The sequence below is a fragment of the Lissotriton helveticus genome, chromosome 11 (genome assembly GCF_964261635.1).
Source record: "Lissotriton helveticus chromosome 11, aLisHel1.1, whole genome shotgun sequence".
Lineage (NCBI taxonomy): Eukaryota > Metazoa > Chordata > Amphibia > Caudata > Salamandridae > Lissotriton > Lissotriton helveticus.
Window position 1 is genome coordinate 1151029031 of NC_136072.1, and position 19281 is coordinate 1151048311.

The 19281-nt window shown below is 48.9% G+C and overlaps 1 protein-coding gene across 4 annotated transcripts in view; it reads left to right on the forward strand.

Moving 5' to 3' along the window:
• The window catches only part of GNB1L (G protein subunit beta 1 like), a 501997-nt gene that overhangs the window by 220808 nt on the left and 261908 nt on the right, over positions 1–19281 (forward strand). For 2 of the 4 annotated variants that reach the window (XM_078667934.1, XM_078667935.1), the window contains one exon: positions 456–576. In XM_078667934.1, coding sequence (XP_078524060.1) covers positions 461–576 — 116 coding nt within the window. In that variant the 5' untranslated portion in view covers positions 456–460. The remainder of the gene's footprint in view (positions 1–455; positions 577–19281) is intronic. The other 2 variants (XM_078667937.1, XM_078667936.1) reach the window with 1 other exon arrangement.

Sequence of the window (19281 nt, forward strand, 5' to 3'; positions counted from 1 at the left end):
TGAGGTTTACTTAATTTCTGAACACTATTTTGATATTGCGGTTTAAACTTCGAGGAATATGTTGTGCTTGCATTTACAGCTGCTCAGCCAGTATGCTTGTGTGTATGTATGGAACCTTAGAATGCCTGATGACAGGGTGGAATGTTGGTGTGCCTGGTGGACTGGAGGAGTGACTGTTGGAGAGAGTGGGCTGAGCTGTGAAGATGCAGCTCCTGGTGGGGCCATGAACTAGCTATGTAATGATCTTGAACCAACCATCAATCAGCTTGTAACCTACAACTATCATCTTGTAACTTACAATAAACCTCTACTTGGATTTACCTCCTGACTACGATTATACTTTGTAACAGAATATAAGGCTCAGTTTCAGATTTCTAAGTCGCTGCATATTTCACTATCATCAATACCACCGATTGCACACATTAAATGTCTTAATACTTTTTAATTTGTTCCAGCGCAGATGGCGCTGCTGCCTCCTGACCCAAAGTTCATCCTTCGAGGCGCCCGGGCTGAGATCAACTCTTTACAGTTTTACTGCGGGGACCGGGAGCGGGCGCCACCCGTTCTGTTTTCTGGGTGAGTAATGCATGGGTGAACATCCTGGTGATGCCGGAGGATGCTTTGCTGTTATGTGAGTAAATAAAAGCTCTCTGCAGAATTTGGTAGCATTGAACTTACTCTGCATTTTTGTGTGTGCATGAAAATGCAAAATTATCTTTCGATATAAAAGCCAACAAATTAAACTTATTGGGCCAGATGCATGAATTCTGATTTGCAAAATTTGATCATAAATTGTGCACCGACTTTTTGCAAATGGAAAAGAACTTTGCAGACCGACCTACGTACTAGTAGGTTGGTTTCAGTGGTGGCTGGCATCTACGGAGGGGGGGTGCAGGCGCGCACACCAAAATATTATATTAAAAAAACTTACCTGAACCGACACCCTCTGCTCCGGAACTGTTCTCAGGAACTGGATGCAGTGCGGGCACCAATCCTGGCGCTGCTCTCATGATGTGAGAGCAACGCCCTGATTGGAGGGAGTGGCCTCACTCGCCACTCCAGAGGACACAGGACAGCTGGGTTAGAGGTTTTAAGGTGCACTTGTGGCTGGCCATCTCAAGGCTGCCGACCAAGGGACATGCGCACTTTGAAAAGGGCACAATCAGCCCACCGTCCTCTCTGCTGCTGTCATTCAGCAGTGGCTCCGCCCCCATCCTGACGCTTTGTTCAGGATGGGCGGATAAAAAATAAAATGGTAATGAATTACTTTTTTATTTGTCATATTTTTGGGGTTATTTAAGTGGGGTGACGCTCCTGCGCTCTCTAGCGGGGGAGCCACCCCTGGTTTGTTCACAAAATTCTGAATCTTATTGGGCCTCAGTTCTACCTCCCTCATTAATATGCATGAGGTAGGTCGCAAATTGAAATCCACTATGATTGGCTAGGGGCACCGGCATGGTGGCCTGCTGGGGTGAACAGACCACCATGCCTGTGACTTCTTTTAAATAAAGCAATTTTCTGCCTGTTTTCCTAAATGCAAAACGGAATGCGTGTAAAAAAAAAAAAAAAAGGAAAATTAGACTTTTTTCTAAAATAAAGTGTACGTCAACATTCACAAAGGGTAAGGGGTGCCCTGGAGACCCCATCCCATTTGCGAATGAATTACCACTAGTTTTGAATTTGTTGGTAAAATATTATTGTTTTGAGACTGGATTTTGTTCTATACCGTAATGGTCCGGTACTTGGAAGGGACGCCTTAAACATTACTTTTCCAAATAGCAGTTCCTTAATATTTTCTAAACTGTAGTGTTTACGTTCTAGCAGTTGCACGTCGCGTCATGACGCGACGTGCCGGCGGCCATCTTTAGGATGAGCGCGCAGCTCAGGAGAAACGGCGCGAGTCCCGGGAGCACGGTTGCACCGGCTCGGCGCTCTCTGGTTAAGTGAAGTAATAAATACAGCGTACCACTAAACAACAGTGTCCTGGCATTATTGGAGGCAGCAATAACTTTACAATGGCGACGAGGTCGGGATGAGGACCTGAACAAAAAAAACAAAAAACAAACAGGACTGCTGAGAAGCCACAACCTGCAATCAAGAGCCATAAGCACCACAGGAGTTACCCACCTGGGAGCTGACACCACACTCAGGCAAGTGGACACCAGAGAGCGCGGCAGAGCCTGCAGGCATACAAAAAAGGGGTCAGTTAAGAGCATCGGGAAACACCATAAGCACGTGCAAGGGAGCAGACGGCCCGTGACCCCCACCACACCTACAAACCAAGGGCAGTAGCACTGGCGACCGATGGGGAAGGCGAAGGGGCAGACACAGAAATCCCCCAGCAAAAAATAGAGAAGCGAGAGGGAGATAGTGCACCAGGCAGCCCCAAAAGTCAAGGCGACACCCCACCCACAGTAAAGCGCGAGAAGATGAGTGTGCAAACAGCGTCAGCGACGGCCCCTGTGCAATTCTTAACCAAACCAGGAGAGCCACTCATGAAGTGGAAGGACTGGCAAGACTATATAGACAACTTCATTGAGGTGTTAGAAGACGAGAATGAGGAGAAGTTCTCTAGTCAAAGGAAGAGGCGAATACTATTACATAACCTGGGCCCGGAGGGGCTCAGGATCTTCAAGAATCTGATACCCAAACAACGAGGGAGTACGGACGATGATGTGTATGCCCATGCAATAGAGGAATTGAATGAACATTACAAACCGGTGGTTTGTGTTTCAATCGACGGATACAATTTCCAGCAAAGAAAACAAAAACCAGGGGAGTCAGTAGAAGAGTACGTGACAGCGCTAAGAAAGTTGGCATCCACGTGCAAGTACCACACTTTCCAGGACAAATTTATCAAGGATCAGATTGTGATGCACACCACGAGCACCGCGGTGCAAGACAAGCTGTGGGCTAGCGGTGAGGTCACGCTACAGGAAGTGATGGTGGTGGTCAAGAGAGCGGAAATGGTGCGAAGGTGTGCGGAGGCGGCGAAACGGGAGACCGCAGTGAGTCCGATGGTGAACAGAATAGGAGATGAGGAGCCCCGCAAAGTCTACAGAAACAAGGGCGCCATGCCGAAGGGACCGAACAAGTGGCAGGGTAACCCAGGACCACCAGGGAAGCCGATGGGGAACAACAAGAAAACATGCTACCGATGCGGAAGTTGGGCACACGAAGCACACGACAGGAAGTGCCCGGCGTTTCGCGCCAAATGTATGTACTGCGGAATCGTAGGTCACTATGAGAAAGTGTGCCGCAGGACGTCTTCCAGAAGCGTGATCAAATACATCGACCAAGGACAGGAGGACACGGGGGAGAATGACCTGGAAGAAGTCGACACGGTGCTCTGCATCTATGACCAGGTATTGAGTGTAGACGGCAAGAGATCAACCAAACCAGTGCTGGATATGACGATTGGAGGATTGCCGATAAGCATAGTGGCAGATACGGGATCGCCCTACACCATAGTCCAGAAGGCGGTGTGGGAAGAAACCTTTGAACCACACTTGGGCCCAGACCTGGAGAGACTGGACATCAGACCGGTCACGTACAACGGAGATCGCATACCCATGCTGGGATTCCGTCCACTAAAATTCTAGTTCAGAGGTCGCACCGCCAACTGCAAATTGTACATATCTGAAAGGGGACCATCGGTACTAGGATGTCTAGACCAGGGTGACCTGGGCATCAAACTGGACCCGGGTGGTAAGGAACAGATCCTCCTCACCGAGCCGGAGGTGTGGCCAAACCTGGAAAGGTGGAAGGAAGAGTACCCCAAGGTATTCGGAGGTACGGTGGGAAAGCTCCAGAAGTTTGCACACAGAATAGTCCTAAGAGCAGACGCCACACCGGTGTCCCACAAGGTGAGGAACGTACCCTTGGCAGTGAGAGAGGCGGTACAGGATTAGAAAAAAGAGGAATCATTGAACCAATAACGTGTGCTGAGTGGCTGGCGCCACTGGTAGTGGTCATGAAACCCAATGGGAAGATCAGGCTATGCGTGGACCTACGCGAGCTAAATAAGAATATCGTGGTGGAGAAGTTTCCCTTGACAAGGATTGAAGAGATGCTGGCCAAGACGAGAGGGGTCAAGTGGTACTCCACCATCGATTTGACGTCCGCGTACCATCAGATTGCATTACACCCAGAGAGCAGGAAGTTGACTTCATTCATTACCCCCTTCGGGTGCTACCAATTCCGACGCATGCCGTTTGGACTAGCTTCGGCGGCGGCGGTGTTTCAGAAAATTGATGCACCAGTTGTTTAAGAATATGGACGGCATCCAATATCTCCAGGATGATATCCTGGTGATGGGACGAGACAAACTGGACCATGACGCAAAACTAACCAAGGTGCTAAAAGTGCTAGAAGAGAAAGGCCTCACGGCGGAGTGGGAGAAGTGCCGCCTAGGCATGGAGACAGTGACGTACTTGGGGCATGAGATAGGAGTGCAAGGGATCACCCCCAAGGCAGACAATGTGAAGGCGATCTGCGAAGCACCACCACCCACCAGCAAGGAAGACGTCAGGTCCTTCTTAGGAATGGCCGAATACTATAGTAAATTCGTGCAGCACTTCGCAACAAAGACGCACCACCTGAGGAAGTTAACAAGAGAGAGCTCAGTGTTTGGCTGGACAGAGGAAGCACAAAAGGAATTTGAGTACATAAAGAAAGATGTAACAGGAGCAATACCCTTGCAAGGATATGATCCCCAGGGAAAGACGGTGCTTACAACGGACGCCAGCGACAAAGGCTTGGGCGCAGTGTTGATGCAAGATCGGGGACAAGGGATAATGGACACGCTGAGCTTTGCGTCTCGCACCCTGAGCGACACAGAAAGAAAATACAGCGTCATCGAAAAGGAGATGCTAGCTGTAGTGTGGGCAATGACAAGATTCAGACAATTCTTGTGGGGCACAAGGTTCCAATTAAGGACAGATTACAAACCCTTAGTGAAGGTTCTGACATCCAGTGGGCACGCGAGTGCCACCCCCAGGATCTCGAAAATGACATTAAAGCTATTGGAATTCAGATGTGATGTGGAGTATATCCCTGGCAGTCGGAACAAAGTAGCAGATTACTTGGGTAGAGCGGCGGCCATGGAACCAGGGGAAGATGACCAGGCAGGCGGAGAAGAGATGGTGGCCCTGACGGATGACCAAGAGAAGGTCGTCAGCAACCAAGAGTGGAAGGAAGCATACAATGCGGACCCAACAATGCAGGAGGTGAAATTGTGCATAATACAAGGATGGCCCGAGAAGAAGCGCATCAGTGGAAGCCTAAGGATGTACTATGAAGTCAGGGAAGAGCTATCGGTGGACGATCAAGGAGTGTTTGTTTACAGGGGGGACAAGGTTATTCCCCCAACCGACATAGTTCCCAAGCTACTGGCGATACTCCATGAAGGCCACTTGGGAATAGGCAAGATGAATCTAAGGACCAAGCAAGGCTACTGGTGGGCAGGTGTGGACCTAAGAGCGGAACGGTACGTCAGATACTGCCCACAGTGCCAAGGAGCAGACAAAACACTCAAGCCATTGCGCCCGGCACTGGGGAGGTTTGGTCTTCCACAGAACCCATGGGAGGAGTTGTCCATCGACATATTGGGTCCCATCTTGGATAGACAAGGCATTCAAAATTACGTGTGTGTCCTGGTGGACAGATACTCGAAGTGGCCTGAGATGAAGGTAGAAGAAGTGATAGACACAGAGACAATATTAAAGTTTTTAAGCGACACTTTCGTGAAAGAGGGCATTCCTAAATCTATTCTGAGTGACAATGGCCCTCAATTCACCTCAGACAAATGGACCAACTTCATGGAAAGAAATGGTATCCTCTCCAAGCACACATCGATCTATCACCCAGCAGGGAATGGACTGGTAGAACGGTTCAACCGTGTGGTGATGGGATCCGTGCAAGCTGCGATATCTAACAACAAGGACTAGGAGAAAGAGATATGGCAAATGATATGGGCATACAGGATTACTCTCACTGGAACAGGATATAGTCCCTTCCAAATCTTAAGGGGACGTGACCCGTTCACGAAGGACAACGGAGTATGGAAGGAAAAAAACATAATGAGCAAGTGGTCCCCTGCGCTGGTTCAGGCGAACTTGGAAAGGGCACAGGCCGTCTATGCAAAGCACTATAATAAACGAAGGAGCGTAAAGGACACTGGATTGGAGGAAGGTGAATGGGTGCGAGTCAAGTTGGCAACGATGCAAAGGAAAGGAGATAGTAAATATAGTAAACCCCTGCAAGTGAAGAAGGTGTACGACAGAGCGGCCCTGTTGAGTGACGGAAACGTCTGGTCTCAGGACCGCATGGCGAGATGCAACAAGGTACTACAGTGGAACCAAGGAGAGCAGGATCTGGAAAGTGTGGAGGAGCTCGAGGCGAGAGATGGACAAACTGATGGAGAGATGGACTTGGGAAGTGAAGAAGTCAATGAGGAGCAAGACAACGGAGGTAGCCCCAGAGTGGAGAGAGAGATGAACAGGAGCAGATCGGTGGAGAGTCGGACCGAAATGGACAATAGGGGAGGTAGCGCAGAGACTCTTGAGAGAGAGACCGTGACCACCCCGGCAAGGCTGACCCGCAGGGGAAGAACAGTGGTGAGACCAGCCTGGTTCCAAGACTTTGATATGAGCGGTGGACTGTGAGTTATCTGTTTCATTGTTTTGGGAAAAAGGGAGATATGTAGTGTTTACGTTCTAGCAGTTGCACGTCGGTCATGACGCGATGTGCCGGCGGCCATCTTTGGGATGTGCGCGCAGCTCAGGAGAAACGGCGCGAGTCCCGGGAGCACGGTTGCACCGGCTCGGCGCTCTCTGGTTAAGTGAAGTAATAAATACAGCGTACCACTAAACAACAGTGTCCTGGCATTATTGGAGGGCAGCAACAACTTTACATAAAGATATTCAATGAGTTGTAAAAACTTTTTCGAATCGTTAACTGGGTTTAGTGCGTTACAAATAGTGTTTTAGCGTTCGCAAACCCCCAGATTTGCAGAGTCTGCGGGTTGGTGACCATTGAAACACTCTGTACATCAGCCCCACTGTGCGGGACTGTGCTAGGCGAGTTGTCACCAGAGTCTAAATGAACGTCCAAACGCCCTCAAAAGCAGAACCTCTTGATGGGACCTTTGAGGGCTTGGGTCCCAGGTCTTGAAATGGATGCATAAGAGGTTTTTTACAGATAAAGCAGTGTTGTCCTGGTTTTCACTCAAAAGCATCCATATCATCCTTGCCATGTGAGGGTGGTGACAAATAGCCTCTTCGCCCAGGGTGATGGAAATACTTGCACCATCCTTGCTTGAAATCAAAAGTCGTTTGAAAGATGCCCTCAGGGAAGGTGGGATGGGCATCTATGGAGGAGTGAACCCAGAAGCGCATGAGTGAACACAGATGGCATTTGTGCATGAGGGAACCCAGATATGCATGCGTAAACCCAGATGCACATGTGTGAACCCAGGTGCGCATCTTTGCGTGCATAAACCCATATCCACATCTGTGCATGCGTGAACACAGTTGCACATCTGTACATGAGGGAACGTAGATGCCCATCTGTGCATTAGTGAACCCAGAGGCTCATCTGTGTATGTATGAACCCAGAGGCTCATCTTTGCGTGCATGAACCCAGATGCATATCTGTGCGTGCGTGAGCCCAGATGGATATCTGTGCATGCATGAACCCAGATGCCCATCTGTGTATGTATGAACCCAGAGGCTCATCTTTGCGTGCATGAACCCAGATGCGCATCTGTGCGTGAGCCCAGATGGATATCTGTGCATGCATGAACCCAGATGCCCATCTGTGTATGTATGAACCCAGAGGCTCATCTTTGCGTGCATGAACCCAGATGCGCATCTGTGCGTGCGTGAGCCCAGATGGATATCTGTGCATGCATGAACCCAGTTGCACATCTGTATATGAGTGAACGTAGGTGCCCATCTGTGCATTAGTGAACCCAGATGCACAGCTGTGCATGTGTGAACCCAGAGGCGCATCTGTGCATGCGTGAGCCCATATCAACATCTGTGCATGCGTGTACCAATATCCACATCTGTGTATGCGTGAACCCAGATGCATCCCTGCATGCGTGAACACAGTTGTACATCTGTAAATGAGTGAACGTAGATGCCCATCTGTGCATTAGTGAACCCAGGCGCCCATCAGTGCATGCTTGAACCTAGATGCGCATCTGTGCATGCTTGAACCCAGATGCGCATCTGTGCGTGCGTGAGCCCAGATGGATATCTGTGCATGCATGAACCCAGATGCCCATCTGTGTATGTATGAACCCAGAGGCTCATCTTTGCGTGCATGAACCCAGATGCGCATCTGTGCGTGCGTGAGCCCAGATGGATATCTGTGCATGCATGAACACAGTTGCACATCTGTATATGAGTGAACGTAGGTGCCCATCTGTGCATTAGTGAACCCAGATGCACAGCTGTGCATGTGTGAACCCAGAGGCGCATCTGTGCATGCGTGAGCCCATATCAACATCTGTGCATGCGTGTACCAATATCCACATCTGTGCATGCGTGAACCCAGATGCATCCCTGCATGCGTGAACACAGTTGTACATCTGTAAATGAGTGAACGTAGATGCCCATCTGTGCATTAGTGAACCCAGGCGCCCATCAGTGCATGCTTGAACCTAGATGCGCATCTGTGCATGCTTGAACCCAGATGCGCATCTGTGCGTGCGTGAGCCCAGATGGATATCTGTGCATGCATGAACCCAGATGCCCATCTGTGTATGTATGAACCCAGAGGCTCATCTTTGCGTGCATGAACCCAGATGCGCATCTGTGCGTGCGTGAGCCCAGATGGATATCTGTGCATGCATGAACACAGTTGCACATCTGTATATGAGTGAACGTAGGTGCCCATCTGTGCATTAGTGAACCCAGATGCACAGCTGTGCATGTGTGAACCCAGAGGCGCATCGGTGCATGCGTGAGCCCATATCAACATCTGTGCATGCGTGTACCAATATCCACATCTGTGCATGCGTGAACCCAGATGCATCCCTGCATGCGTGAACACAGTTGTACATCTGTAAATGAGTGAACGTAGATGCCCATCTGTGCATTAGTAAACCCAGGCGCCCATCAGTGCATGCTTGAACCTAGATGCGCATCTGTGCGTGCTTGAACCCAGATGCGCATCTGTGCGTGCGTGAGCCCAGATGGATATCTGTGCATGCATGAACCCAGATACCCATCTGTGTATGTATGAACCCAGAGGCTCATCTTTGCGTGCATGAACCCAGATGCGCATCTGTGCGTGCGTGAGCCCAGATGGATATCTGTGCATGCATGAACACAGTTGCACATCTGTATATGAGTGAACGTAGGTGCCCATCTGTGCATTAGTGAACCCAGATGCACAGCTGTGCATGTGTGAACCCAGAGGCGCATCGGTGCATGCGTGAGCCCATATCAACATCTGTGCATGCGTGTACCAATATCCACATCTGTGCATACGTGTACCAATATCCACATCTGTGCATGCGTGAACCCAGATGCATCCCTGCATGCGTGAACACAGTTGTACATCTGTAAATGAGTGAACTTAGATGCCCATCTGTGCATTAGTGAACCCAGGCGCCCATCAGTGCATGCTTGAACCTAGATGCGCATCTGTGCATGCTTGAACCCAGATGCGCATCTGTGCGTGCGTGAGCCCAGATGGATATCTGTGCATGCATGAACCCAGATGCCCATCTGTGTATGTATGAACCCAGAGGCTCATCTTTGCGTGCATGAACCCAGATGCGCATCTGTGCGTGCGTGAGCCCAGATGGATATCTGTGCATGCATGAACCCAGATGCCCATCTGTGTATGTATGAACCCAGAGGCTCATCTTTGCGTGCATGAACCCAGATGCGCATCTGTGCGTGCGTGAGCCCAGATGGATATCTGTGCATGCATGAACACAGTTGCACATCTGTATATGAGTGAACGTAGGTGCCCATCTGTGCATTAGTGAACCCAGATGCACAGCTGTGCATGTGTGAACCCAGAGGCGCATCGGTGCATGCGTGAGCCCATATCAACATCTGTGCATGCGTGTACCAATATCCACATCTGTGCATGCGTGAACCCAGATGCATCCCTGCATGCGTGAACACAGTTGTACATCTGTAAATGAGTGAACGTAGATGCCCATCTGTGCATTAGTGAACCCAGGCGCCCATCAGTGCATGCTTGAACCTAGATGCGCATCTGTGCGTGCTTGAACCCAGATGCGCATCTGTGCGTGCGTGAGCCCAGATGGATATCTGTGCATGCATGAACCCAGATACCCATCTGTGTATGTATGAACCCAGAGGCTCATCTTTGCGTGCATGAACCCAGATGCGCATCTGTGCGTGCGTGAGCCCAGATGGATATCTGTGCATGCATGAACACAGTTGCACATCTGTATATAAGTGAACGTAGGTGCCCATCTGTGCATTAGTGAACCCAGATGCACAGCTGTGCATGTGTGAACCCAGAGGCGCATCGGTGCATGCGTGAGCCCATATCAACATCTGTGCATGCGTGTACCAATATCCACATCTGTGCATACGTGTACCAATATCCACATCTGTGCATGCGTGAACCCAGATGCATCCCTGCATGCGTGAACACAGTTGTACATCTGTAAATGAGTGAACTTAGATGCCCATCTGTGCATTAGTGAACCCAGGCGCCCATCAGTGCATGCTTGAACCTAGATGCGCATCTGTGCATGCTTGAACCCAGATGCGCATCTGTGCATGCGTGAACCCAGATGCGCATGTGTGCGTGCAAGAACCCAGATGCGCATCTGTGCGTGCATGAACCCAGGTGTGCATCTGTGCATGCGTGAACCCAGGTGCGCATCTGTGCGTGTGTAAACCCAGATACGCCTCTGTGTGCGTGTACCCTGATGCGCATCTGTGCGTGCGTGAACGCAGATGCGCATCTGTGCACGCAGGAACCCAGATGCGCATATGTGCACGTGTGAACTCAGATGCGCCTCTGGATGGCTTTGATGTCACTCTTGTTTACTTGCTTCTCATTGGTCAGCGCCTTCTGCTTCCCTCATGCACTTCTTAGATTGCCCCTGCCGTGGAGTATGGACCGGGTACCACTTCCTGTCTGTGGCCAGTGTCCTTCCACTGGCTGGGGTCTCCTGCAGGTACTTTTTTTTCTTTTTACTGTTTTCCATGTACTCTATAAGGGTGCATGTTTCTGCAGTCCTATGTCTTCCCTTCCACCTCTCTTCCTCCTCCCACCGTCTAGCTCTTGCACCAACCTCTCTCTCCAGCCCCTCCCTCGGTTGCTTCATCCTCGCTGTCAGTTGTGTTGCTGCTGTGCAACGTGACCTGAAAAGAATGACCTCTTTGACATGGTCAACGCTGGACACGTCATAGTCCTCTTTATAATCTTTACTTTAAGCCATGTTGCCCAGCAGCCTTTCCTGCTGTGCAACATGTTTAGGAAAACATCGCGAAAGCCAATCGATCTTGCATAGATGCTTGTTTCTTCTTTCTAACTCCGTGCATTTGAGTGAACTGCGCATACTCATTTTGTTACTTTCTGCTGCTTGCCTTTGAGTGAATTGTGTGATAGAGACTGTGCTCCTCACAACTGTCTGCTCATGGTTGAAATGTAGTGGTTTGTTTTTCTCCTAACGCCTAGCGTTTGAGTGAACTGCGCATGTGCATTTTGTTACTTTCCACTCCTTGCATTTGAGTGAACTCCGCTGTTTTTTTTTTCTCTATCCAAATGCTTGCTTTTGAGTGAACTGGGCTGGATAATTTTCCTTTTTTTATTTTCATTCATTTCAGTGGGCTACCTGCTGTCCCAAGTTAGACAGTTTAACCCCCAATTGAAGGGTAATAACTTGGTTTCTTTCATATAGTGGCTGCTCTAACAGTTTGTTACATACATTTTGCAGCTCTCATAGCCAAGAGAAGAGGCTTAGCAGTGAAGAATGCAGCAGGCCTGGCAGCCAGGCTCGCTGAGTTATTGGTAGGACCCACGTCATAGGGGCAGTTTCATGGCGGCTAGATATGGAGCGTGGCCCTCAGCGTGGTCTTACTCAAATGCATGATGGTCCATAAGCAGCTTGATTATCCATTTATGCAGCACTAGCCAACAAGTGCAGGGCGCCCAAACTTCCCATCCCTTGAACCCCGAACGGAGGGATCAAGTCACAGAAAAATGGGTGGTAATAATTAGCATTGGTAGTGTACATCAATGTCACTTCATCAAAAGAAGCACTCTCCCAACCTTATGTAACCCCTCTTTACAGTCGTAGGTGAGATAAAAACTTAGCCATATGCATCATGTATGCAAGCTGACCAATCATGCTGCATATTTTACATTTATAGATCACATACAGGGATTGTGGAGGTTTATGATCACGTTTCGTTTTTAGGTCTCGCCTGTCGATGCGCATGCGCATCGAGCAAGGCGAGAGTATTGCGAGTTATCCACTCTTTATCCACACTGCAAGGAATCGTGGCGATTCCTTGCAGTGCCCGTGACTTTTAAGGTCAATGCGCATGCGCATTAAGCTTATGCGCATGCGCATTGACCTTAAAAGTCACGGGCGCGTGCATGTCCGTCTTTGTTTACCCGCTCCGCCCCCTCCCGCCGTGTCGCCTTGCCTACTCTCTTCCACAGCCTCCCCCAGCTCCGCCCCCTCACTACTTGATTGCACGGCCGCTAGGCCGTGCCTCCCCTACTCTCCTCCCCCCTCCTCCTCTCCTCCCCTGCCTGTCTGGGGTAATATCAGCACGAAGCCAGAGAGCAGGTCTGTCGGGACTGGGTGCCCGTCTCCGAGCTGCAACCAGGCCGCTCACCCCCCACCCCCATTACCCGACGGCGTAGGCACCAATCTCTCCACACTTCCGTGCCTCAGCCTGAAAGCGCCATCCCGACGACATTTATTTAAAATGAAAATGACGGTTAATTTTTATATATTCGTACCCGATGTGGGCCCAGCTCTAGGTACACAAAGTTAATGCCCCAATTCAAGTGCGCCTCTCCACCCTACTACAGTAGGAAGATCACATTACTTCCTGTCATTAGGGGGCACCAAGTTCTCAATTCGGGTAAGAAAATAGAACCTCAGCTCGACTTGGAAGTTAACCATGACTATTCGCGATCATGCAATAAATTGAGGCCCGGAATGGAGCCACCGTGCTTATACCCGCTGGATTTCGTCACCCTCACATGCTCACTCTTGCTCGCCCTGGGATGGGGTATGAGGGTCGGGCTCACCTCGATTGAAAGTCTCCGGCGTCGCGAGGCATATCTGAGCTCACTCAGTCCGTCTTGGGAGCGGCGATCTTGAGTTGTTGCCGGGGGCGCCTCACTCCCTCGTCGGACTCATCCCTCCGTTTCATGGGGCCGTCGCTCCAACTTCAACAATCCACTATATTTTAAAATGGTGTCCTGAATGCGCTGCCCTTGGACGCCCCTCCGTCCAGTGCCAGATTGGAAGTGAGACCGGTTTCAGATTTGGAGCCGCCCCCCCCCCCCAGGCCAAGTGCAGATCTGGTGTGAACTGGATTAAAACGGTAGGCCCAGGAGCCGCCTCTCCCCTCAGGAAGTGCGCTCCCTGGGTGCCCTTGTGTGGGAGATGAAAGAGACGGGAGGGGGGCAATTCAGAGGTTCACTTCCAAAGCTAAACTGATTAGAAGTATTGTGCGAGGGCCTGAGACCTGCAGGGGGTCTGTGTGCAGCCCAGCCCCCTATCCCGGCTCACCCCAGTTCACACCCGGGGCTATGGAGATACCAGTGTGTCCCAGCCCCCTCTCACACCTATCGGTGCATACTGTGTCCAGCACGGAAGATGGGCACAGCCAACACGTTCAGCACAATAAAGATGGCGCTGATAAGAAGTCCCAAAATAAAACCAACCGACAGTTCAAACGCAGGGCGTTGATCCCAGGCCAGTGCCCTACAAGGACCAATCACTGACGGTGCTGATACTGGACAGATTTGCAAACTGCAACCAGGCCCGTGCCTCGGCGTTGACCTTAATGAAACTCAACATAGACTACACCTGGGCAGTGCTGCAAGGGGCCGTCCACAAATTGCACCTTACTCCGTCTGACCCACTTACAAGGAGCTATCTAAAAATTGCACCCTGCCCATCTTCTGGACAGTGTTACAGGAAACGTCGTCTAACTGGACCTGCTGCTTCCTCTGGGCATTGCTGCAAGATCAGTACAGAAACTGCACTCTATTCCACTTGCCCCCTACCGCAAGGGGCGATATAAAAACTGCACCATGCATCTTACCCGAACAATGATGCATGCTGCATCTTAAGCCTTATCTGAGCATTTGTTCACGGGGCAGTTAACAGAATCCAATTACACATAACTCCGCCTGACTCCTGCTGCAAGGAGCCACATCCAAACTGTACCATGCTTGCAGCTGCAGGAGGCACGCCAGTCCAGGGGCTCTGCCTTGTACGGAAACATGATGGGTGCATGTACCCATAAACTAATTCCGGGCAAAACTGCACGGGCCCAGCTGCAGAGTGTTGCCACAGGTCCACGTGTGCACAGCAGAGGCCACGTATTTGCTAACTGCTCATTCACAGCTGCCCAGGGTCGGACTGGTTTATAGGCAGGGCCACTGGTATTTTGAGACAGGAGCGGGCCAAATTATGCGGCAGAGTTGAGTAAATTGTGCGGCAAGGAAAGGAAAATTATGCAGCTGTGTGCAGCATAATGTGGTACATTTGTTAATAGTTTCACTACTTTATTTTGTACTTTCACACTTTTTAACATTGTCTGGGCATTGGGTGCACATCATTAGGACCAGTTTAACACCCAAATATAGCAATAAGAAACAGAAAGGTGACCTGGCAAAAGGCGCTCCACTGCACGGCAACATGTGTCACTGCGTTTTTAGTAACTTTTGAAACATTTACACTAGAAACAACATTTGTTTTGTTAAAATCTACAGATAATGTGGAAAATGCAGCAAATCTATAATTAGGTGGAAATTGTCACAACTGCACAGTTGCATAATTTCAGTGGCCCCGCTTATGGGGCAACAAGGCAGTACCAGATGGGCTGATCTGACAGGTCAATGTGAGGACCATTTTTTGTTGTTGTTTGTGGACAACTACAGGTCACAGAATTCAAAGAAAAAACCTGGACTGAAGCAGCACATCACATATGGACCAGGGAAACATGGCAGGGTAAACTCCTAAGTCTGTATTTTCTGACAAAATGGAAAGTATTGCTACACCGCACTGCACTACGCTATAAAACCCTCACCCACCCTCACCCTCACCTCACTCACCCTCACTCACCCTCACCCTCACTCACTCTCACCCTCACTCACCCTCACTCTCACTCACCCTCACTCACCCTCACTCTCACTCACCCTCACTCACCCTCACTCACCCTCACTCACTCTCACTCACCCTCACTCACCCTCACTCACCCTCACTCACCCTCACTCACCCTCACTCACCCTCAACCCCTCACTCACCCTCACTCACCCTCACCCACCCTCACCCTCACTCACCCTCACTCACCCTCAACCCCTCACACAGTGCAATAGGTCTCGGAGCATTTGAGTTAGAGCTTTTAGAAATGTTTATGGCTTTTTTTTTTAATTCTTTAGCATTGGCTACAGGAAACAAAAATGCTAAAGATTTACACAAAAACCCATAAACAATTCTAAAAGCACTAACTCTAATGCTGCGAGACCTATTGCATTTCCAATGCTTGTTTATTTGTGCCTTGAAGAGGCCGCCTGACTTTTAAAAAAAAATTTTTTTTTAGCTATATTAAAAAAACTAGAATTTATTCCAAATTAAAATGTGGAAAGAGCAGTTAATTTACCTATTGTAAGTCATATGCATCTTTACCACCTATTGATGAGTTAATCTTATGAATGAGTCAAAGCGACGTGTCTCCGCTGCTTCAGACAGCCAACGCCTCGAACGCTTTCTGCCCATCATACAGATTTGAACGTCTAGTGCTCACCGAAGCTCAACCCAGCTAAGACAGAATTCCTATTGTTTGCCAAGAACATCAAACAAAAAAACAATACAAACCTGGTTCGGCCAGCCTCACCCTCAAGGAACACATTGTAAAAAAAATAGAAAGATGGCCCGATGCCAGCTCTCTCTTCTAACGAAAGTGAAACTGTTTCTTCCAGAGAGTGACTTCAGAACTGCTGTTCAGGCCCATGCACTGTTGCATTTGAATGGTGGTGACTCCCTGCTTCATGCTCTCGCAGGCTCCACACTCACACCCCTCAAGGGCATTCTACACGCCAGGGCACGTCTCATCCAAGTCCTAAGGAAATAGGATCAAATCAACTAATTGGGCTCCTCTTGCCACCCCGCACCATCTTCAAAACCAGGTTTATTATTTACAACTCTGTTGGATTACCTATTTAGCGAGCGCTGCTACGTTCGGCAAGATACCCTGCACCTTGAATTCGCTGCTCTTCCAAGCCATATCAGAGGATCCGGATGACATCCAGTGACGTGATCGCGTCCTACCTTACACTCATGAGATTCTTTCCAGTTCCACCCCGTGTTCCATACCTCCCGGGACACACTACCATCTTGCATTTTCTTCATCCAACTTCTGCTAAGACTCAAATTTGAACTAAGGCCCCGGACCATACACCCCACCCGGCCAACTGGACCCTCATCAAGACCTTAATGTTAGCCCTCTTAGTGGCTTTCATCAGGCATTTTTATAATATCGCATCTTGCCATTAGCCCTGGCTACAGCCTCACATTGTGCCATATAGCAACTTCCCAGGCATTTGCTTGATTGATTTTTTAGTCCTGATGATGATCCCATAAGCGTTGTTAGGGATCGAAACGTCGTCGACAATCACATCTTAGCTCTAAACTGCAAATTAAGAATTATGTGGAGTATAAGATGTCTGTGTTATTGTGACCACTGTTAATTTGTATCTTCACTAAGTCACTTGTAAGTCACTTGCCTGTGGTAAGGAAATCTGCTGATTTCCAAATACCCTGTCACGTCCTGCTCACTTATTGTTTGTGTATTGTCTTGCTTTATATATGTGTAAATAAATTCTAAATACCGCCCATCCGGACACGAATCGACCCGATCTTGATTGAAGTATTGTGGTTATCTATATTGATTCTCCTTGAAAGGGACCGCTGTCTCTTAGAAATTATTATTTACAAAGTCATCTTGACAGCACCCCCCTATCTTGCAGACAAACACCCATCTCTGGTGGTTCTCAGCAGTCCCCAGCCAGGGCACCATCAGACTGCAGACGAAGTAATGTGGAAAAGAAATCAACAAGACATCAAGACTTTTCCATCTTTGCACCAAAGGTCTGGAAGAGCACCCCCTTATCTGTCAGGACCGCCACAACTCTGCTTCAATTTAGGAAAGAGTTGAAGACTCACCTCTTTAAAGAAAACAATCCATGAACCATCCTCAACTCGGCTAACTCTGCTTTTACTCATTGATTTTATGCTCGTCTTTGACCCTGTACACTGCTCCACTGCCTTCTGGCTGCGTTTGTAAAATGGAAATACCATATACCTGCGTATATTTGCAAACAAAGCGGTATGTTTGTTTTGGTGCATTTAAAAGAAGGAGTAAAGTAAATGTTCTGCTTCGAATGTTCTAATGTTTGGGTGAAGATGTCTGAGGAATCAGAGATGGCTTTGAACTGCAGTGTTTGTTATGTGTGTGTCTGACAACCCTGCTCAGTCTGTTTGGAAATGCGGATCACTCTTTCATACCGTGTCTTACAGAAAGCAGGCGTCTGGCAATACACAAGCCTCGCTTGTGCCCAGCCAGTAAACAATGTTAGCAGTCCTGGTCCAAACCTTGGACTGTTTGCATAAATTATTGGTGGGGCTTCAGCACTACAATCCCTTGTCCTTTCTTGCTTTAGGGCTCATGGCTGTCTTGCTGTCACTGGCCAAGAGAAGTAGAACATACTCGGACCAGCGGTCACATCGCCGTATAATTAAACTCTGTCCCAGATACATTGTCAGATCTGTATTCCTTGTTCTGTCCTTTGCCAGCTCCCTGCCCTACTCTTCCTCATCCCCGAAGTCACAGTGGTCCTCTGAAGAGCATCCTTCATGCCAAGTCCAGTCCCATCCAAGGTAAGATGGCACACTCATCACCTGATGAACCAACAGTGATTCTCTCCTCAGACCCACATAATCTACAAAACTTACTCCATGCTGTGTATACAAGGCAGGGGATGGCTGGGCTCCAACCTACCTGACTGAGAAAATGAGCATCTCAGGAGACCAGTGCAACACAAGGAGGTGGACGACACCAGGCGCGAAAGAAACAAGAAATGCACCAGATGACCGAGTCTGGAAGAGAATCATCTTGATGCATGGACCCAGAGTCTGGAGCAACATCCTCCCGAATATTACGCTCGTGGCATCACCCTGGAGTTCAGAAAGTAGCTGAAGAAACATCTGTCCATCCATCGTTTAGGGACCCGCTTAAGATGGAACCTTTAATTATTATACACAATCCTGATTTGCCCTCGTTGTTGTCTACTTGTAACATGATCTTCTGCTCTCATTCTAGACCCGCACAATGCAAATACCTATGTGTACATACGTTGTCCCTCCACTATCCATTTCAATCAAAATTAACAGACTAACATGTTCACTTCTCAAATTCCATATTCAACTACCGTATTTTCCGGCGTATAAGACGACCCCCTACTTTTCTTGATAAAATGTAGGTTTTGTGCTATACTCGCCGTATAAGACTACCTCCACTTCTAACGCAGTCCAACGCAGTCCTTCATAGCCATTTTGAGAATTTATTTTGGGCTTACTAGTGATTCCCCCACTTCCCTGTGTTGTGCATTGCCATTATCCACATTAGTATTGTTACGTACCGTACTCATATGCATGGTGGTTTGCCATTATCCACATTACGGTAGTTTTGTTACCGTACTCATATGCATGGTGGTTTGCGGTGGAAATTACTTCTGTTCATTAGCATAGCCTGTGGTGGAGCCAGATGATTTCCCCTGTGTCTCGAGAACAATAAATAGGGTGGATATGCTGCTGAATGTCATACATTGCATTACTTGCACACATGTCACGTTTTCCTATTGTAATGCACCATTTCCTATTGAGAAGCGGTCTGACACCTTCGGGTGAAGTCCGCGCTATGTAAAAATGCATGAAAACATACCGTCAAATTTCGCACCCGGCGTATAAGACGACCCCCGACTTTCCAGAACATTTTAAGGGGTTAAAAAGTAGTCTTATAC